This window comes from Ornithodoros turicata, chromosome 2 (genome assembly GCF_037126465.1).
Source record: "Ornithodoros turicata isolate Travis chromosome 2, ASM3712646v1, whole genome shotgun sequence".
NCBI classification, from domain to species: domain Eukaryota; kingdom Metazoa; phylum Arthropoda; class Arachnida; order Ixodida; family Argasidae; genus Ornithodoros; species Ornithodoros turicata.
In genome coordinates this window covers 83,772,661-83,794,968 of record NC_088202.1, presented here as the reverse complement: position 1 = coordinate 83,794,968, position 22,308 = coordinate 83,772,661, and the positions used below count along the sequence as shown (strand labels likewise).

General features: G+C 45.7%; 2 protein-coding genes across 2 annotated transcripts in view; one reads left to right on the top strand and one right to left on the bottom strand.

Annotated features, from left to right (window-relative positions):
- Positions 1-702: 702 nt before the first annotated feature.
- The window catches only part of LOC135385630 (basement membrane-specific heparan sulfate proteoglycan core protein-like), a 206,151-nt gene continuing 184,545 nt past the window's right edge, over positions 703-22,308 (top strand). Inside the window, exon 1 of the mRNA XM_064615076.1 lies at positions 703-950. Coding sequence (XP_064471146.1) covers positions 866-950 — 85 coding nt within the window. The 5' untranslated portion in view covers positions 703-865. The remainder of the gene's footprint in view (positions 951-22,308) is intronic.
- On the bottom strand, positions 9,590-10,354 carry LOC135386428 (uncharacterized). Its single transcript, XM_064616339.1, has one exon. The coding sequence runs from the start codon at positions 10,352-10,354 to the stop codon at positions 9,590-9,592; it is 765 nt and encodes a 254-aa protein (XP_064472409.1).

Sequence of the window (22,308 nt, the reverse complement as noted above, 5' to 3'; positions counted from 1 at the left end):
TAGTAAAGGGGAACAAATTAAAAATGATCGTGGGCTTGTCCAATATCCTTTCATGGTCCCTTTAAGCCGTCGCACCTGAAAATATGTCAAGATATGCACTTTTCATGCACTTTCACTTGTAAACCATAGAAATCTTCTGATCGGTCCCAAACCAAGACCAAAATTTTTTTTTCATCGTCCGGATACGAAACCATATCGAGAAACAAAACATGCACCTGCATGAAAATCCGCGCTCTAGTAATATCTGTGCTGTGAACACTTTCATACTTTTTTTTTTTTTCTGTAATATCGACAACTGTAATTTCGACCTTCTATGTTCCTGAAGTTCGAAAAGCGAAACAGACACATACTTCCAATTTCTATCAATAAATTGAAAGTCGTTTCATCTACGTAGAATTCAACCGAGAATTGTAGAATTGTTCTAGTGCAGCATAGGATCGCAAAGACAGACCTGGATAATTATTCCTCCTTTACCTAGTCCCTGGCCCTTTCCATTCATCGCTGGAGACATCGCTACAGCACTTCACAAAACAGACGGGCCGAATCTCGTCACGCACTTGTATCTACGAGGACGCTTGAATAAGTCGAGCTCCGGTTTCGCGAATCTACCGTGAACAGCGCCGGCAGCTGACGCCGACAGCGCTTTCGCCGAGTGGGCTGCGCCGGGTCGAGGCAGTCGACAGTGGAGGAGGACTGCGTGCGGGCGGCTGCGCTTCTTCGGCTCTTCGATTCAAGCAGAGAAGCGTACTCGACGTCGCGGCCGCAGAATTCGCTGTGCCACTTGAGAGAGTGCTTCAAACGGATCAGCGTGCTCAACTAAGAAACTTGTGCTGCTCTGTTTATTAAGGGGTACCCGTGCATTGTCATGTCGCTGCAGTGTCGCCGGAGTTCTGCTTGGATTAATGTCCTCGGTATTGGAGTTTTGCTATGGGCTTCACGAGAAGTTCGAGGTGAGTCTTCCAACGTGCGGATTTTCTACGTTTTCAAATGTCACCAACGAAACCATGCAACTGTTTTGGTGTAGTCCTTAACGTTGGTTCTTGGGTGAGTTCCTGGGTAACCTGAGGTTAAGCTAATACACAGATTTATGCGGGCTGCGTACATGTTCCATGCAGGTATTGTATACCTACAGGTTTTGTTGTGCTTCTGCGACGCCTCATGTATCAAAATACGAGTATTTGTTTTTCGCGGCAGAAGTAATTCAGGGAAAGTACAGAATAATTGCGTAGATGTAACGTGTTGGGTTTCCTGCTCGTTAACGAGCTATACTTTAACTGGCGTATAGTAATTACTATACGCCAGTTAAAGTATAGCCTTGACCGACACTTAGTGGGCTTGCTCTGGGATATGTTCTGTTACTCTCACAAAATAATAGGCTAAATGGAACAGACGAATATGCAGCTACTTAACAAAAGTTACTTAAAGGAAATGATAAGCTTATCTAAGGCTACAAACGTTCCCAAATACATGAAGTTTGGTAGGCTCCTGCGATGGTAGCGAAGCATTTTGCTCTCACCGAGAAATATACGAAAAAAGTTTTAGAGTTTATTTTTGTGTTTTCTCTCTGTACTCGCTGCGTGTTTCAATATATCATAATGGTTAATAAGTTTAATGGTGCAACGTCTTGCTGTAACCGCAATGCGGCAGAGTTAGTAACCTCGCCAAGTGACCAAACGTCATTTTCAGAAAATTGTAGCGCTCCATGGGTAGACATTTGAGTCGCTCCACCTCTTCCTGTAGAGTTGGAGCTCATCGATTGACTTGACGCATATATATATATATCAAAAACGACTGCAAGACATACAAATAGCAATAGAAAGAAAAAAATGGAAACGTTGGTCGCACTGGTGCGACCAGCTGTTCCAGGACGCTTAACGTGTGAAAGCGCTGAATGATTTAAAAGGCTGCAAGACATCGTCGTTGAATAGGAAGAAGTTTCAGAAATGAACCCCTCTTTCTTTGGTTGTTGCGACAAGTACTGAGAGGAGGGTGACATACTAATCACCTTTCTCAAACCGGACATATTGTCGCCTATGTCAAGATAACCATGGAAGTCATCACTCATGCGTTAACCGATTCTAAACAAGTTTTTTCAGATGGAGCTCATGGTCGTTGGTCAAAGGTTATCGTTTGCAGTAATGTACATATACATTACATTTGCTTTCACATCTCTCTCGAAACAATGTGAGGTCTCTATATTTGGCACCGATAAAGCGATTCCTATGTAGTGATTGTACTTCCCGCTGCTCTATCTTTTTCAGCATGGACGATTAGAGAAGGGCGCACTTCGTTCACTTTCCATTACTTGAATCTATACGCATATCGATTTCCGTTTGTGTCGATCCAATACAGTAACAGGTTGAGATATGGTGCTCTACTTTCTGCTGTGCTTGTTCGACCTGTATATTGAACTCATCACTCTTTGTCAACTACTAGGGCGAACTTGCCAGCACACATAGGCTAAACAACGATGGCGCTAATGGTGGACAGCGATGGGAAGGCTGTAATCAGACTACCGGTCTTGAAATGATGAGGGCCCACGTTCCAAGGCCTTCCAAGGCAGCGATGGCCGCTGACGCTGGCGCGGAACAAGCGGCAGCATATACTGTCATCGTTCGCTAGGAACAGTTTAGCATGCAGCAAAACAAGTTTGGCGAATTAGAGAGCAGGCGACAAGAGTGGAGCATTCTTCGATTCATTCCTATTACGGTTCGCATGCAAGCACCATTAGGCTTAGTCCGTATTGTTATGTGGCCCACCTAAGGAATCCCGACAACAAATACACGAACAAGACGTTCCTGTGCTCTTCGGCTACTTTTACGGTACTCCCAACGGGGTCCGACATAGCACAGCTGAGCGTACAGTTGTTTGATTTCGGGAAGAATGTGCGCAAATGAAAATAGTTGTGCTTCGGGTCCTGCTATTAGTCTAAGGCCTGTTTCACACTAACACTTTTCTCGTCTTGTCTTTTTTTTTTTTTTGATTTCGTGTTAGCGCCGCGAAGCAACGGTGGCAATGAGTGCCGTAGAGATATAGGGACAAATGGTTAGAGGACAGCAGGAAGGAGTGGGGGAGAGCGGGGTTTCTCGTCCGTGCTCTTCACGGAGCCAAAACAGACCCATTGGAACCTGCGGGACTCGAGTGCCCTTAGGTCCTATTTTTGAAGCAAACGGACGACAAAAACATTAGTGTGAATTGGCCACGAACGTGATTTTTTTTTCTTTGTCCTTGAGAGACATCGTCTTTTAACCGTATTCAGTGCACCGGAGGCGCAGTTACCTCGCAAAAACAGCAGGGCGGGACAGCCGGATACATCCCTTCGAAGCGGGCTTACGTCATCAACGTGCAGTCCTCTCAGCGAATTGTGGACGACCGGGAGCACACTCCTCGCGGGAAAACGTGCATGCCTGGTTTCGGTTTCGACAACAACGACGTCGAATATCTGCCGTCGAAATCAGTAGAAATATGGCGTAACGCAAATTGTCAGCGATGGAGGAAGAGATTATGCGACGCACACAGCGTCTAGGAATCGTTCCGTACGTAGCAGCTCCCAAAAGCCACCGGCAGAGAGCCCATAGGCGCCGTTAAGGGCATTTGCCCCCCCTCCCCCGGCTGAGACATTTTTTTCTTGTTTGTTTTTCGTGACTTTGCCAGAGCCCTGTCGACGTGGTCGATGCTGCACATCTCTGACAGTTCCCGCCCTATCTCTTATGCTTTTCTTTTTCATACCGTCGCCCGCAAACAGCACCCGACCCGTTCTAAATAATGTGGGACTGTGCAGTGGCGCCAGGGTCCGAGATCTTGCCCCTCCCTGAAAAATTGCCTAGCGGCACCCCTGACAGGGACGTTTTCTGACGAAGAAAAGCTCAGAGAGGAAAACGTGCTCCGGTGGTTACCATGCTGACAATCAAGGGCTACACTTCTGGTACGATTCTGTGTCAATGATGAAATACGATCTTAGCTCCAGGTCAAATGACAACATATTTAATGGCGAAGTTTCCTTGCTTCCAAATTTTGCAATTTGCTCGCAAGACCGTCCGGGAACCGGCAACATCCTCTGTGTATGATGTCACGGCCAGTTCGGCGCGTAGGCGGGTCGTAGAAGCCGCCCTTCACGGCCGTGGTTAATATAGAATATTTTCGCTCTTTGAACGATTTTGAACTTCATATTTCACAGGGTGAATGCTTTAGTATACAGAGGAACAAATTGACAATAATCTTAGGCTTGTCAAATATTCGTTCATGGTCCCTTTAAGGAAGATGGCCTGTTGGCTAATCTAGGCAGCCAACAAAGGGTCCATATCATTTTGGCGGCATGTAAAAACTGACAATGACCGTCCTAATTCGTATACATGTCCTCCCTATCACACGGCGCTTGTTGGCACCTTTGTGCACATGAGGCGAGTTTCTACTTGAACGACATATATCGCAGGAATACGAGTTAAAGGCCCGCAAAGGCAATTTCATGGACTTTTGTTACGTTGATGTATCAGGCATTATGCAAATAAGAGAGATTGGCGTTCCAATTGTGGAAAATGACTGAATGTGATAAGTGTCATGCCCCAAGGGTTTACTCCCTGTGCTCTGTGTCTTGCAAACTCCTCAGGAAGCCGGCTTCATCTCTCAGTTTTGGAATTGCTGTCAACAACAACAATCAAATTATTAATGATGATGTCATGGGGCGTTGCTGTGAAACTCATTTCGTGCAGACTACGTTTTTAATATGGTATCGAAATCAAATTTCGCTATGTGTGTTCGGACGGGGTATGACTGGCATGAATGGGCAGACGGGACATGATGATACACATGAATATCTTCGCTGACTGTGCGCGGTACTTGCGCTTCTTTGTGGGTTGGGCAGTGCTTCGTTCTCTTCCAGTCTTTGTACTTTTTCTTTATCTGTGCATAACCTTTCTGCTTTGGATGAGCAATACTTGCGCCCCATTACCGGTCGGGCATGCTTAGCTGTGTGGAAACGACGTACAGCATCGAAAGTGCACGACACATTTTCTCCTACATTTCCAAGCAAGTACAATATTTTACACCAGGGTATAGGAGAAGGGTATACGAAAGCGCTGTTGGCGTCAGCTGCCGGCGCTGTTCACGGTAGATTCGCGAAACCGGAACTCACGTCATGATTTCTCATGCTGGGAGATTATTCCCTCTCTAACAGATAAATGTTCGCGATACTGCATTCTGATTCGCAATGGTGCTTAGCATGAATCATCCTAGCGTCAAAAATGCCAGGCGGCTGCGTGGGAAAGGATGTGCTCACGCATAATCAAACGGGCTAGTATATTATTTACAACAGAAGGTTCTACGCTGCACGTTTGTTCAAAACACAGTGGAGTGCGTACCAGCATGAGGAGTGATATCACGAAGTAATGTGTTGATTCCTTTGACATCGCAGCTGCCCACCTCCGATATTTTTGGATGGTGCGCAATAAACGTTTTGCTTACCGCTACTGCTAGCCAGGGTAGAATGGTCAAGGGTTCTGGGGACCTGTTAAGCAAATATGGTACATTTTGAGATTTCTCTCGCTGCTATTATCGAAACAGCTGACCTGACCCCAACTTCGACACTTTTACCCTACGTTCTCATACTCATGCGACAGGGATGAAGTACAGGAGTGAGGCAAGTACCATGTAGAAAAACGCTTCAAAACTCGGCTTCAGAACAGCTCTGGGAAATTCGCCTGTCAAACTTGGTTCCTTTATGTTAAGGAGCAGTGCTACCGCTTGGAAGGGGTACGTTTGCACCACTGGGAAGCTCAGGTTCTTCACAGTGGCGAGCCAGTCGCTCTAGATGATGGCGGATGATACTCTAGTTCCACATGGTTCTTTGTAATCACCAGTCCGCCGGAACGGCCGTTCAACCCAACGACGAATTGCTCGGGGCCATTGACACTCTACATCAACGAATTGCTCGGGGCCATTGACACTCTACATCAACTATTGTTCGCTTGACAGGCGCTGGAACCATATTATATAAATGCTTGGCCATAATGGACGCAGCGAAATCTTCTACAGGGTTGAAATATGGCAGTCGTCGAAAAAGCCAAACAGCGGCGAGATTGGAACCACGCACCTCCTGATTGCAGGTCAGGTGCCTGTACCCAGACAGAACACTATCTCCTGCGGACGTCCGAAATAGATCCCAACGTCGATGTCCTGAATTGGATGTCAGGTGGACATCTCTGGGAGCTACATGGATGGACATCCCTAGCCGTACATCCGCAGGACGTGCCGTAGCGGCCGTTTGAAGAATTGTCCGAATAGGGTTCCTGACGGGATGTTACATGGAGCATTATCGCAGGAGAGAGAGAAACATGGGAACGTGTGTCACGGCGTAAGTTCGACTTTCGATGAACCAACTGAATGCCTCACACCAAAAGCAGTAAGAAACGCAGACGTTACGTCATAGTGAGTTAATACTCCAAGCAGTTCTTCAGTCTACCATTATTGGTATACGCAATCGCATTAAACCCTTTAATTTGACTCGCAGGCAAACTGGACTCTCGAATTTGTGGAAACTCGCAAGACAATCAATATACAGTATCTGTTTCCGCTTTGGAAAGGTATGCCACTGCCCTTCTAAGTGATCTAAGAGCTTGTATACGAACGTCTTTATTTTTGCTTTTTAAAACTTCGTGCTCATTGTTCGTAACGGAAATACGAGAAACAAACAAAAACGAGCAACAAAGAAAGAAAGATGCAGTGGCCGAACCAGAACCAAAATAGTGGAAAGAACGCCTACAGGCCTAGCAAGAATCCGTCTACTGACGCAGCAACTCAATAAAACATTATAAACAATATTAGGGAGTGACTTTTTCGGGTTAAACCGGATTCCGCCCGGTTATACCCCCCCCCCCCCCCCAACTGACCTCCGACCAATTCGGGTTAAAGCCAATTTCTCCGCGAATTCCAGTCACTATGAGATCCTCAAGTGACGTTTCCACTGAAGACGAACAAAGGTCGCCACGAGTAACACATGTAAGAATGGGTCACTTACGTTCCCAGCAATACACCCATGTGTGTCAACACTGTCATGCCAAAGTTTCGCGGACAAAAACTTAAAGCGTGCTTCGCCTGCATTACACCCATATTTATTTTTATTTCCATACACCTCAAGGGCCCAGAGGGCATTACATGAGGGGGGTGAGCCAGGCAACATGTACATACTCAACAACAAGTGTACAACAACAAAAAAGAAAAAGAAAAAAGAAACTGGAGGGAAATAACACGAAAAAATTTTGTACAAAAAAAACCGAAAAAGAAAGAAAATGTTTATGGCACAGCGAAGTGACGATGTAATGCAATGCTTAAGAGATGGGGGTCGATGCGATGACGTTGACAGTGTCCTGAGGTAAGTTCTTCCTGTCGATGATAGTGTTAGGAAAGAATGATTTACTGAAACAAGTGGTGCGAGACCGAATACGGGAAACCTTGTAAGAATGATCGAGTCGAGCTGAAATGCGAGTAGGAGGTAATATGTAAAGGGGGCGTAACGAGTTTGAGCGATAAATATGGTTGAAGAGACACAGACGAGACATCCGGCGACGATGAGAGAGGTCAGCTAGCTGAAGACGTTGCTTTATCTGGGATACACTAGAGAAACGAGAATAATTAGATGTAATGATTCGGGCAGCCCGGTTTTGGATTTTTTCGATTTCAGTGATTAAAGGCTTATTATGCGGATCCCAGATAGCGGACGCGTACTCCAGCTGAGGCCGCACTAATGTGGTGTAGGCGAGGAGTTTTACATTAGATGGGGATGACTTAACGTTTCTACGCAAGTAACCTAGAGTTCGATTGGCTTTTCGAGACACTGCCTGGATATGATCTACCCACGACAGATTCGACTGAAGGTGAATACCAAGGTACTTGTATCAAGAGGAACATGGAATAGGGCGCCCGTTGATGGAATATGTGCGCAAGGACGGTGATGTAATTCGGCGAAAGCAGACATGAGCACATTTATCAATATTTAATTACATTAGCCATTTTTCACACCAGTTATGGACTAAGGTTAGGTCTTTTTTTTAGGGCGATTTTGTCAGCATCAGAGGATATTACACGATATAAGACGCAATCATCAGCGAACAAGTGAATAGAACTAGAAGCAGGTAAATCATTTATGTATATCAGGAACAGAAGGGGGCCGAGGACGGAATCCTGGGGAATTCCGGAAGTGACAGGGCAGAAATCCGAAGAGAACTGGCTAACAGTGACACGCTGTGATCGGGATGAGAGAAACGCAGATATTCAGGAGAGAATAGTAGGGTCAATGTTTAGATGGGATAGTTTTAATAAAAGGCACTTGTGTGGAACTCTGTCAAAATCTTTAGAAAAGTCGAGAAAGATGGCGTCGAGTTGAAGGTGATTGTCAAGAGCTTGATGAATATCATGGACGAATACAGAAAAATACAGAATGGCCTCTCACATGAGTGACCCTTACGAAAACCGTGTTGCTGTGGGAAAATTAGAGAACTTGCCTCCAAGTACCTAATTATGTTAGAATGAATGATGTGTTCCAATATTTTAGTTGGAATGCTTCTAAGGGATATCGGACGGTAGTTCTGAGGATAATGTCTGTCGCCCGATTTATAAAGCGGTATAACATTTGCAGTGCGCCAGTCATGAGGGACGTAACCATGGTCTAGCCACTGCTGGAATATAATAGACAAAAAAACGCTCGACAGTTGCTTCGTAACTTTTAAGGTTTTAGAGTTTATGTTGTCGAGACCACACGATGACGAAGTTTTAAGTGAGTCAATTACTTTCACAATGCCACACGGGAAGATAGCAATTGAACCCATCGGTTTGGTATTTACCCTAGAAAGGGCTGGCAGGTCGTTAGTGTCTTCAGAAGTAAATACGGTGGCGAAAAACTTGAATATATTCGGGCATGCATTTTCAGGGACCTTGTTGCCGCGATCGTCTATCAAGGATGCTTCGGGGGTATGCCTAGGATTTATCGCGTGCCAGAACCTTTTTGGGGTCAGTGTTGATGAACGTAGCTAGGTCTTGACCATAGAATTTCTCTTTGGATTGACGAACAGCTTTCTTGTATGCACATGCACAAGAGTTATACTTTCTCCAAGCAGAATCAGTATTTAGACAGTTGGCCCTCCTGAAAAGCCGCTTCTTTTTATTTAACAAGGACCTAATGGTAAGTTTGAACCAAGGAGCTGTCGACGAAACGACTATGGTAAAAAGTGGGATGTGTTTCTCGACTAGCTCAGTGATTTTGTCTTTGAAAAGAGACCAGTTGTCCTCTACGGACCGAGTGGAAAAGGTAGAGACAAAGTAATCCAGGTAGTTTGACAAACCTTCGTTTATGACTGGAAAGTCAGCTCTGTTGTAGTTGCGTATTACTTTCTTTCTTAGTTGTCGCTGGCGATAACCAAGTTTCAGTTAGGACAAGAATATCGCACGACGTAGAAGATAATATGTTTGACAGGTCTTCCTGTTTAGGAAGAAGGCTTGTAATGTTTGTAAACACAACAGCAAGAGGAAGCGTGGATTGAACAGGCGGGGGCGGCGATACCGCAAGTGGAAATGTTTGCTATTTACATTCCTCAATTTGTCAGTTACTCTCGTTAAAACGATAGCACTTGTTATCAACCAACAGTTTATCGTATTTTAGTTTGAAAGGCAATGCAATTGACTTAGCAAAAGCAAGCAGTTGGGAACGTGCTTTGCGCACTCTGAGTGAATAATCACCGATAATGGAGTACCCGGACTGCTTCAATCTATGTCCCAAAGATAGAATTTCTTCCTTCCTCTTGTAAAATTTCAACTTAACGATAATAGGACGATGCCTTTCTGGACGGTGCCGTCCTAATCGATGAGCACGTTCAATTTCATCGTGAGAAACACTCACATTTAGCTTTTCTGAACACAGCTCGATCACTTTAGCCTCTGACTGAGCCCACGATTCACCAGCAATGTCAGTGATTCCATAGAAAATTAAGTTGGAACGGCGCATTCTATTTTCCATGTCATCAATTTGGTTCTCAAGCTTCGTGATATGTTTGGACATATTGTTGGATGTCAACTGAATGTTGCTAATATCAGTTCGCATGACTTTCAGGGATGTTAATTCAGTCTCAATTGTTTCAATTTTGGTAGAGAGGTTCATTATCGCTTGATCTGCGGCGTGCAGTTTTTCTTTCATGTCCTTTATGTCGTTCAACAGAATGGTTTGCCCGACCTCCAAGCGGGTGAGTATTGCGCTTGCGTCGAGTAAACGAGACATTTGTTCTTCCGTAACCATAGGGCCTGGGTTTAGTTCTACGTCGCCAGACTGAACAAGAATCAAGGATGATACATTGTAGCAATCACAGAACATGGATAGCAAAGCATGGGGGCTCGGGAACATCACCAAACAGACATTGTCAGATTTCCTAGCAAATAAAGAGTGACTATTACAAACCTGAACATACAAACGGAACTGACGATAAAGAGACCGCATCCTGGCGATGTCACCGAGCCCAATGAACCAGTCGCTATCAGCCTCCGGCGTTTTATAGGGTGGCGCTATGTTGGATGACGTTGAACCGGCAGCAACGTGCTGTGGTACCAATGCAGGAATGTTCGATAAGAATTCGGCAACACGTGGCTGGTTGGAACATGTTAGGCTGGGAGAAGGCCCTCAGTAGTGTGGAGCAGGCAGCGAAGATAGCAGCGGTAGCATCTGAACATACAAAAGGAACGGACGATAAAGAGACCGCATCCTGGCGATGTCACCGAGCCCAAAGACGCAAAGACGCCCCATAGACGCAATGCATAAGAAACGCATAATATCATTTTGACGGAGAACGTCGACACTTTTCACTGGTTCGCCACTGAATCCTATGAGATATATATATACAAGGAATTATGCCGAAAAGGAATTATCTCTATATCTACAAAGGCTTTTGTTCCCCCGTTCCCCAGCGTTTGAAATCTTACACATTGTACTCAATGGGACTCAAGTAGAATTCGCGCTCCGTCGTGATTTTACAGTCTTATACATCAAAATATATCCGCTTTAGGTAACTTTCCACTGCAGTTTCACAATTAGGGGGACCATGTTTGGAACCTAAAGTGAATGTCTTGGTTTTGTAGCCAGCCAATTTTGTTCCCGAGGGCATCAAAGTGCGACTGAAATGTGAGACATCACACTTAAAGAGGGCTTAGCCTATCGACACTTCCGCATGTAGGACTGTACATTTGAGCACGTGTAAATGGGAGGAGGAATGAAACTCGAAAGGAAGGCGAATTATCAGAGTTCAGCGCGCATTCTCGTCTGATAACCAGCACCGCAAGACGAGTTTGATAAAAACATCTACAAAATAAAGGTGTGCTTTCACGGCCAAAGAGGCTGAAGAACATTTCAGGTGACTTCTGCTTTAACAACACAAAAGACAAGGCTGCATATACTGCGTTCCCCTGAGGTTCGCGTTTTGGGGAATAGAAACGCTCTCTTCTTCTTAGTATCAGTTTCTTAAATTCTTTCTGACATTGTACATATGGCGTTCAAAAGATGTACGAAAATTCTTATGGCTGTAGTGTATCGTTATTGCATTGTGATCTGCCCGCCGACGATTTCCTTTTCGTCTTTACCTTATCTGTGACCGTCATGTTGTTTGTATGTTTACAATGTATGCTTACTTTTATGTTTCACAGTCTTTCTTAATTTTTCCTCGCAGCACAACGGGGAAGCTTGGTTGCCACCAGTATGAAATTTGATGGGTACCTTAAGAGGCCATACCAGTGGGGGAGCAACTCCGATTCACGATTTTCCCGATTCTAGATGGCGCCACGCTCGCCGTCCTTATCACGCCGTTCAACTCCGACTCCCGAAATAATCCCCATTGTGCATGGTTGACCTCGCGAGTATAAGGCGGCCCGCGCCCTCTGCGCTGTTTGTCTAGAGGTAAAGTGTCGGACTTTGCCACGAAAGGTCAGCAGTTCGATTCGAGACATTCACGTCTTTTTGCTTGTCTGCTATTGCTATATGAGTACTTTATTTTTATTTTGTTGTTATATATTTATGCTACAAGTACTGTTTTCACAAGTTACTGGCGCCGGTACTGACTGATTATGGAATTTTTAGTTGCTCTTCGTATTGTTTTACTAGTGCATACTTACTGTATGCTGACGTACAAGTGTGATCGGATAGTACGGATGCCGGTATCTCGGAGGCTCTCAACTGGATCTACCAGCGGCTGTAAATCAGGCGATAAACATTACCTACACACAGCGCTTACAATGCCAGTCTGGAAAATCTAGTGCTCGAAACGGTGTTCCTCTTTTTTTTTTTTTTTTCTGCACTCGCTTACATGCAATTTACCTTGATAATAACTCTATTATTCATGCAAAAATGACATCTTAATATGTATCTTTCTGGTGAGTAAGCATTATCAAATATCTGAATTGGTTTACAAGGCGTTGGTGCAAAAGGCTTTTCAAAATTTCTGTCGTAGAACAGACTTCTTCTTATTACCCGGAAACTTCAGTAACATATTTGAAAGGCTCCTTTCCCCCATGTTCTCCCTTCTTTTTCTTTCACCTTACAATTGCTCAGAAAAGTGATGTCAGTCGACAACCCCAGTGACAGGGGACTCCCTTTCTTCTGGTGTGCCAGTTTACAAAACCGTACAAAGGAGGTGAAGGGCGATAAAGGCTTCGGGTCCACACACGGAAACCAACCAAAAAAGATATGGAATGGTCGAGCGGCAAGGCCTCGCAGCGGGAGTCGCGATATTCCCAACGCAGACTTTTTTTTTTCTGGACGCCAAGAGGAACGATTCGACAAAAAAAATAGGTCGACACAGAGTAGAAAAATAATAACAATGGTCACCTGACAACATAACAGGTTCTTGTTTGAGTGTTTCAAAAAAGTGCATTTCGGCCTCCTTATTATGTGGGACAAGATAATATATGCTTTCTTTTCTTTTTTTAGAAGAACTTCTGAAGCGTAAATTTTTACTCCAGATTCCATTGTTTTGGATGCTGAGGTCTCAGTTAATTCAATCCAAACTTGAAAACGTGAAATTCGGTCGTGGAAAAGCTGAAGAACTGGACACTATCTGAGCCAAATTTATGCGTATTTTAGAAAAATCACCATACTTGAAGGGCAACACAGATGCAATTACAAAATTGGGGTTTCCAGAGATGAATATGAGCGCTAGTTGCCAAATGAAGGAATGATCACGGAGAAGTCGTTTCATATAATCAAAGCTCGCCCGAGATGCCGGATTTTCGTCCCCGAAAAAAAATGTCCCCAGGAAGAACCGTCTCCAGGGAAAAATGTTCCCCGGAGAAATCGTCTCCGCAAGAACGAAAGCCGTTTGATCGAACCCGGGACATTTGGTCGAAAGCCATTTGATCGAACACCGTTTGATCGAAACGGCGGCGGTCGTTTGATTGATTTTTTTATTGCTTCGTTTGGAACAGACGCATACTCTATACAAGATTGACCTAAATTTTCATATGGCTGTTAATACAATATCTGTATTTTATACTATGGCGAAATTTCCTTCTTAGCATTCAAACTTCGAGTGCATTTCGTGCACATATCACTATCCCATTTCGGATCCCAGCAATGAAAAGGGTGCCCAGAGGAAGCACAGACTATTGGCTGCTCCCAACTTGCAGTCATTTTCTTCGGTATGTGTCCTACTGCTACGCGGTCTACGAAGGTCTACAAATAACCAGTGCTCTCCCCTCTTTAGCTGAAAAAAACAGCAAGAAACAAACAAACAAAAGGAGAGGACACTGATTGCCTCATGCTCCATATGTTCGAGTCAAAAGTTACAGAAAAAGAGGTGCTAAGGACACGCTGCGAGCTTCGAACTCCCTTCGAAAAAACGTCTTTCGAACAAACGGCGTCAATCAACCGGCTTTCGATCGAACGGCTTGCGACCAAGCGCTCTTCGATCAAACGTCTTCTCCAAACAGCTTAGGATTTCGGAATAACTCCTTGAACTCCATCTTTATGCATAAATGAACAAGATAAAATGAAAGGAACTTGACACGCACGAGGTCTCGGAGCACGATTTCCGTCTCATAATTGCGCTGATTATTACCCGGAAACTTCAGTACTATATTTTTAGACACTCCTTGGTTTTCACAGGGTACTTCACATTACACCAGACCTTTCGTTCAGCGGAGACACTAGTTCAGCGGAGAATCTTCAGTGACCCGGAGCGCCCGGAGCTTTTCCTTATCGTACTCAGAAGGCATCCCTTTGTTCGCCGTCCAAAGACAGACGGGTACAGGTTTTGGGTCATCCAACGTGCAACAGCAAGGATTGTCGAAAGATGGAAAATCGAGGGAACCGGAAAAATTGGCCGCATCTCAAAATAACGTGATCGAAGTCCCCATTGAAAAATAAACTACAGTAAATAAATGTTATCTGGCTATTTCTTATGAGTATCGTTTGCCTATCATTCTTATGAGTAGCGTAGGCCTGTCGTGTGTAGTAGTACGAGCACGTGGTAGCACAGTAGCACGCACGTGGCCCACGATCCTCGAGGCTGCATAATGGAGAAAATACTGAAGATGTGCATGGTTCCGGTTGGTCTTGTTATGAGCCAGCTACGTTGCTAAGCTCTACACAACATAGTGAAGTGACAAAGGCACTTGTTCAGTTCGTGCGAGTCTGTGGCATTCTGGGTGAACCGTGACCAATTTCGTGTTTATTTTCCTTCTGTGTTTGTTATATTTCCTTTTTCTTCTTTTTATTTGTTTCTTCCTTCCTTTTTCATTGTTTCTTTGCCGGGGATAGCAAGCCGCCGTAGCGCAGGCTAACCTTTGAGAGAAGGGAGTCACTGAAAAGGTTAGGCGGCTCTAGGACCCGAACCCACATTTTCTGGGTTATCGGTCCAGGGCTTTGTGTGTTTGTCCCTCATTCGGAGGCTAACATTTCCGCTTTTTTCTTTATTAGCGGACTGAGTTCGTGCAAACACGAAAGGCATAATCGAAATTTTGTACCGCATTGTGCATAGTAACACGTTCCCAATTTGGAAGATTAATTTCAAATCCAGAAGTGTGAATCGCAAAAGAAAGTGGGATCGTCAGTGGGGGTGCGGACGGTTGCTCATTGGACAATTCAACCCGTGGGTAAAAATAAGGGGATAAGACGAAAATTGTAACAAACAGTAAAAGAATACACAGTAATAAAAGAATAGTTAACAGCAAGCTTAGGCGTATCAGGCATTGGAAAATGCTTATTGATTATGATTTCTCACAAGTGATACATCACATTGCTGCGCTACATACAACTAAGATACTGAGATTAGATTCCGAACATCTTGCATAATGCACGCGTTTGATATTCGTGCCGATCGCTAGGTTTCGTGCGGCGTTTACTTCAGGGGCCTTTTCCCCAGTGACCTTTTCTTCCCAGAGTAACTGGGTGTGGTTTCTTATTTGTTGTTTATCGTGAGTAAGGAAATGAACTTACACACACATAAAGAGAGAGGATGTGGTGGTGGAATATATGTGCTTCCAACATTGCTTTCGACATTGTAATACACGCATGTAAACTAACAGATTGCATCGCTAGATCTGAAATACTGATTGCTATCTGCAGTTCTGTTATCTCTGACTTTACGTGAAAAAACTTATGGCTTTGTGCGCGTGCTCGTAATTATGTGGAAATTGGTGAGTCTGTACTGCCTATTATAACCTGCGAACCCTCATTGCCGGAGTAGCAAAGCGCGACTATTTGCGGCACGCTGCGTCTCCCTCTCATGCAACATTGAATACCAAACCACTATACTAACACAATGTTATGTACTCTAACCCCCGCAGCCATCGAGAAAGTTCAGCAACACATATACAGAACAACTTATGGTTTATTGTAGGAAACAAACAAGTATAGATGTGCATAGCAACTGTCGTCCATAGGGGTCATCTGTATACTTTTCAAAGGCGGGGAGTAGGATGGAAATCGCCTGGAACTGTGAACTGATCGGCTGGGCGCTGTGAACTATGGGCGTCCACAGGTTCAAGCTAGCTAAACGAGCTTCCTCAAGACCTGCTTTTCTAATTTCTTTCCAAGCGGTTTTGTCGATTGCCTTCGCAACGCTCTTCTGATACGCACTGTACGTGCCACTAGCCATACAGGGTTTATCGAGAGCACCAACAAACTCAGAAAGACCAGAGAAACTAACACCTATGGACACAGTTCCATTTACAGCTGCCGAATTCACGTCTAGGCGCTGTTGGACAAGCTGTCCAGGTGATTTCTCCGTCGAGACAACGTCTTCCCTGGGACACATCTTACACTTCAACCAGAGAAAACTACAGAGACCTCGCCGTTGTTCCGATATGACGTACATATCACCCAGGCCACAGCCAAATGGACTATGTACAGAGAAAGCTCGCAAAGATGAAAAGAAGTGCTCAATCTCGACAATACGTCGCCCGTCAAGCACGAAGTTACCAGTTTGAGTTTTATCGCCAACATTAACAGGAGGGGCCCGATCAGAAACAAAAGCTGGAAGCGTTATATCGTCAGCATCACTGGATGGAGTCTGACTAGATACGAGATCCGAACTCGTCGAAGTGGAACACGCGCTAGTATCAGGAGGACTTTCACTCAAACATGCAACATTACATAATTCATTTGAACCTTCAACAGATGAATTTGCAGACCGTTACCTGTGCGACCCAAATCCGCCATGAACCTCTTCTTCCGCTTATGCCTCCCGTACACAAATACTCGAGCCATCGCAGCGAGACCGAGCGCACAACCCAACTCCAAAGTAGGTTGCAAAATGAGCATCCACACTCCCACACCATTCGTAACAGCCACCACTACGGTGCGCGTGCGCGCCGCATGGTCGGCGGATGGATACGGTCAAAATGTTTCGTGCGGTTTTTCCTATGCTACGGCTAGAGGGCGACACAAAATGACGCGGTTTACGGGGCTTTCATACGGTATTTATCCGTACTCACGTTTCATGCTTTTTTATAAAAACGGAAAGTGGTAGATATATAAATTTGATGTCTATCGATTCCTGAAATATTTCCAGAGAAAGTAAATGGAAAGGTTTTTTTTTTTTTTGAAATGGCTATAGAAGTTTAATAAAACCTGTTCAAAGAGGGAGGAGAAAAATTGTGTATTTTTTCGCATTCGTACCGTCGCCGTAAAATACATACGATATGTATGAGAAATCTAGTAGCGTAAATATCTTCATCTCGTCTTCCTCTTTATGATGAAACCACCCGCGTCAAAATCTGCGTGGTGGTTACCGAGAAAAAGCATAAAAACTGTTCCATAGGAAATACATTGGGACGGAGAGCTGGTATGCACTGTAAAATCGTATATTTTGTCTAACGACGTTGTACACCACTATTTAGGAGAAGCGAAGGCAAGGCAATTTTTCTTTTTGTTTTCTTCACGCATACACTTGTCTCGGCGACAGCATGCTTACACTGTGCATGACCGAGCCGTTGCGCCTGCGCTGTGCGGGAGCGTCATTCATGAACAAAATGTGTATGTCATCTGAGTAAGGCATATGCTCCTATGTTCAACTCACTTAAATGCGTCGAATACAACTAGGGCCTAGCGCATATAATCGTGATGTGTCAATGCTTTTCTTGACTTCAAGCCGATCATGGCGGCAACTTAACACATTGCCAGAAGCGCGCTTTTTGATGCTTACTTTAACTGTAAATGCAGTTTCCTTCCTTCCTGCAGCTTCCTTTGTCTGCAAATGCACGCAGACATGCATCATTCTGTGCAGTTGCCTGCTTATTTGAGCGGCATGTTTTGCGCGTAAAATAGTGCACTATGGGCGATTTTTGCAAACACTCGAGGTGACGTAGTACTTCGCCTTCGACAAAGAACTGGCAATAGCCTAAGATAACGTTACCCCAATACTCCCATCACCATGGCGATATCCGATCTTTTTTATTGATTTATGTATTTTTCTTTTCTTTTCTTCTTCTTTTTTTTTAAGTGGTGCCGGACTCATTCGTGTCTGCGGGCCGCATTGAACCTTGAAGGGACTACCGCATACGACTCCTTTGGGGTAGCCTGCTTCTGGTATACAGGGTGTCCCAGAAAACGTGTCATTGAATCCTAATAAAAAAACTACACCACCTAGGATCATGTCGTCAATGGCATTTGTTCCTACTTGGTTTTTGCCACCTCCTGATGTGCATGTCATGTAATAAGTTTAATTATGTTAATTTTTGCGAAGTGAACTCGGAAATTTGCCAAGTAAAGGTCGCTTTTTTACTCCATCAACATGATGAGCGTGCCAGATTCTGCCGTTTTTTGGTACACTCTGTAGATGATCGAATTCACTCGGGACATCACCAAGCCTACTGGTCCGTGTCTAGTAGCTTTGAAGGCACTAATATTAAAAATCGGCCTTGCAGGGTTGCTCAGAGGTAACGACCCGTACATGCTATGCGATATTGTACGGTTTCGCGGAGGTACATGCATTCTAGCTTACAAAAAGAAAATAATTGCGCTATTTGGCTGCTGAATTTTGTTCATGTGGCCGTTCCAAAACCCAGTCGGGTGCAATTCTACTTGTGCTTATGGTTCGTCCCTTTTTATAAAGGCACGTTGCACTTCAAGAAACCTGCTAGGGCTGTCAGGCTGGCAAGCACTTGTGAGTCATGTGGGTAAGCTTTGACAAAGTGACATATTGAGCGTGGAGATGGTATCCAGGGCAAAAACGGACTCAAGGCCGAGTTGTAATTGTGCGAATTGTGGAATTCCAAGCGTCTTTCTTTGACGTTCTAAAGCACGTATACGGTATTGTACATAGCGACCGAGGAGGCGCAAAGTTTCGCTCGCATTTCATTCTCCTTATGATGCTTGTGCGGTTGGAAACAACGGAATATTCTTTCTCTCTCTCTCTGGTTTTCCTTCTGAACCAGCGACTGTCCTCGTGCCAGAGGGTGAAGACATTGCTTCGGTGCAAATAAGAATAATACCTGCTTGACAGCAGGCATGACCCGAGTCACGGTGCTCAGCTTCTCAGTCTTTTATTCTATCGTTTCGGTGTTTACTCGGTCAGGAGATAGCCCCTGGGTTCCGTGGTGCGTTGGACCTGTACATGCGGCCTCAGTTGCTAGCTTCTTGGCGTACCGGCAAGTTCTGTTGTACTCTGCAGAGATGACTGGCAAGCATGTTTATGGAAAGCGCAAACGGAAGACGAAGGCACAGTTGGCCAATATCCAAAGGGATAGGTGTCAGCGTATGAAGAATATGTTCAACTCCAGCCCAAATGATCATATTCGGACATTCCAACCTGATACTTTTTCTGCGCGAAGATACAAAGGGGAAAGGAAATATATATGGGATGTGTATGTGTGTGCTTTTTTTTTCCTTATTCAGTACCAAGCGAGAATAAATACACAAGTCATACTCTCGTGTAAAATTTGTACACAAAAGGAGGTGTTCAGCCAAAAGTGGCGTTCAGTCAAACGTCTTGAACAAAACCGCATTCAACTGAGCAGCATTCGGTCAAATTGGTGGAACACGTGCTAGCCCCTAGGTGCCGATTTGGGGATTGTCGCAAAAATGTAGTTGCTGAAGGTGCACGTTCATGGGGTAGACAGTTGGTACCATCACATGCGAAATTCACAAGTTAGTATGTTTTGTTTAATTGGTGAGGGTATTGCAAACGAAGATTGCATAGCATAAGTACAGCCCCACTGATGCCAACACAGAATAAATTATTCCGCCATCGTGAACCGTTTTCTATTCTTCCAGCCGGGAGATTTTTGTGAAGCAGCAAAACGATACACAAGTCGAACAGAGTGCAAACCAAGGAAGCAGCCGACAGACACATGAATAGACGCGTTTGTTCGCCAAAGCTGCGTTCTCTTCAGGAATCCCTCTTTTCTTAGGAGATTAACCGCGCATCCCGAGCGCGAACAAAAACAAGGTCACGCATGCTGTGGGGACTACATGCCCCCGCGCTGTATCGCGCGCTTCTTCAACAACGGCACTAGTTACAGCACTCGGCGCCCCTAGCGCCACCTCGTGGCTGGGTAGACCCCGGCGCCATCTCGTGCCTAGAAACGACGAAACGGCGCGGGGTACATCCCCTCTTAAGTCTCCGCACTTGGCGCACATCGGCTCGCGAAGTGGCAATACGTCTCGTATGACCACTTCGACCATTTGCGATCTTCGATTTGATTGCCTTCCACGTCCCCCATACTCGCATGACCTTGTGCCATTGGACAACCACATCTTTGTCCGTCTCAAGGAGGATCATGGCGGCAGTGAGCTTGCATGTGACGAATATTTGAAAGGAGCGATGAATGAATCGTTGCGCTCCCATCCAAAAGGCTTCTTATCTGCTGGAACGCAAAGCGCTTCCCAAACGATGGCTCACCTGCACAGAAAAGCAGGCGGGATTCGTAGAAGAATCATACATTGTTTCCATAATAGTCAGTTTCATTTCTCGTCAACTGAGTATGTAGCGGCCGGTGGACAACGACGAGGATGGACACGCGCCTGGAGCACCCGCTTCTCAGTTCCACCGGCGTGGCCATGGAGATAGGCCACCTTCACCGCCTCTCCGTGGCATACCATCACCGCCGGTCGGGACTCATGTAGAGGGACACCACCTCCTCTACATTTGGTGACCCGAACTATGAACACCATGTTCGGCGTAATTCGGCCCTTTTACCATCCCAAATTTGTCAACCTTCCCGCAAGTCCAGCAGCGACGGCACGCTGCCGCGCACGTGCTTTTTCAGCCTCAATTTCCTGTCCGATGCTACAATGGACCGCTATGGTATCTCTGTGATACGGCAACCGATCGAACCTGATGCTGTCCACGTATCCTCAACCTCACCTGTCCAGACCCACTGCCACGGCTCTCATCCGTCCTCAACATCCTCTTCTCGTTCCCGAATGGCTTCCAGGGCTCGGCAAGTGGACTGCTGCATACCGACCTACTGACTCCCTCCTACAAAGCATGACCAAACCGGCACACACGCGCCTCACAGCTTCATCAACCACCACTTCTGGCCGATGTTCACCGCACCCCGGCGCTCCTTCACTGCCGGGCGCGACACTCGAGCCTCGCGCTCACCTGCCGGTCGCGGCAGTCGCGGCAGCCGACTCCACGGCACGCTTCAGCCGGCGTATCGGCATCTCTCAACGGCACGCACAGCCTCACCCTCTCCTCCCCTGGGACTCTGAGCTTTTGGCTCCCGTGCCGATAGCGACACCCCAGCACCACCACTTCGCCAGGGCCTCACTCTCTTCCCCGCTCTTCTCGGACTAACGGATCGTGATGCGTCATCAGCTGTGATGCTTCGTGACCGTGTGCCGTGCCGTCATCCTGTTCAACCATGCATGTTAACCACAGTCACCCTCGCTGCCCTCCTCTAGTGAAGTCGTGGACATGATCTGCTTTATCGCAGCTCCGCTTCTGAGGGGGGGAGTGATGTAGCGGCCTGTGCACAACGGCGAGGATGGACACGCGCCTGGAGCACCCGCTTCCACCATGCTCCACCAGCCATGGAGATAGGCCCTGTCACCGCCTCTCCGTGGAATACCATCACCACCGCTCGGATCATGCAACGTAGCTCCCCGATGGTCGATTTCCGTCTCCTCACCACATCTCCTGGCAGTCTTCCAAAGTGGAGCGGAGAGCGGACACGAGCGCTGTTGTTCACAGACAGAAGCCAGATCCCGTGTGGCGTCACCTACTCTTGGACAAGTCTATCTTCTAATCTATATCTAATCGACGAACCTATGGAGCTTTGTGGCTTCTCTCGAAAGTTCGCGCAAGCGGGTAATATTTATTCTTACGGCATTCATGTTTTCAGTACTGAGTCTTTGAGCGAGATCGATTTGTAATTTTCAAGTCTATAGTGAAATCTGTTGCTTGCGAATACAGGGGAAAGTGGGGCAAAGCGGAAGCGGGGCGATGCGGAAAATTTCTCTTTTCGGCTGGTTGGTGGCGGTATCATCACCCTATGCGGAATGTTCATCGAACTGGAGTAGATTCGTGTTTGGACGAAATTTCATAGCGGTGGGCGGAGGTGTTCGGTGTTAGTAGGTAAATAACGGTTTTCGCTGCTGTCACTGAAATCGTGCTTAATCCCATGAAATCTGGAAGTTATGATACAAATTATAGTTGCGCTGAATTATGACGAGTAATTTCAAGCAACGGCTACGCTGTAAAGATCTCACGGCATGAATTCCCTCTCTTGCAGTTATATCAAATATGAAGTTCTTCTGATTGATAGACAGCCTGTGAGGGGGAATGTGAACTGCTAGACCATAGCATTTTACGGCTACTCATTATGTGCTTTTCAAATGAA

Excerpts from the sequence above, each read along its gene's own strand:
- LOC135386428 (XM_064616339.1), bottom strand. The coding sequence starts at position 10,354 with ATGTTCTGTGATTGCTACAATGTATCATCCTTGATTCTTGTTCAGTCT.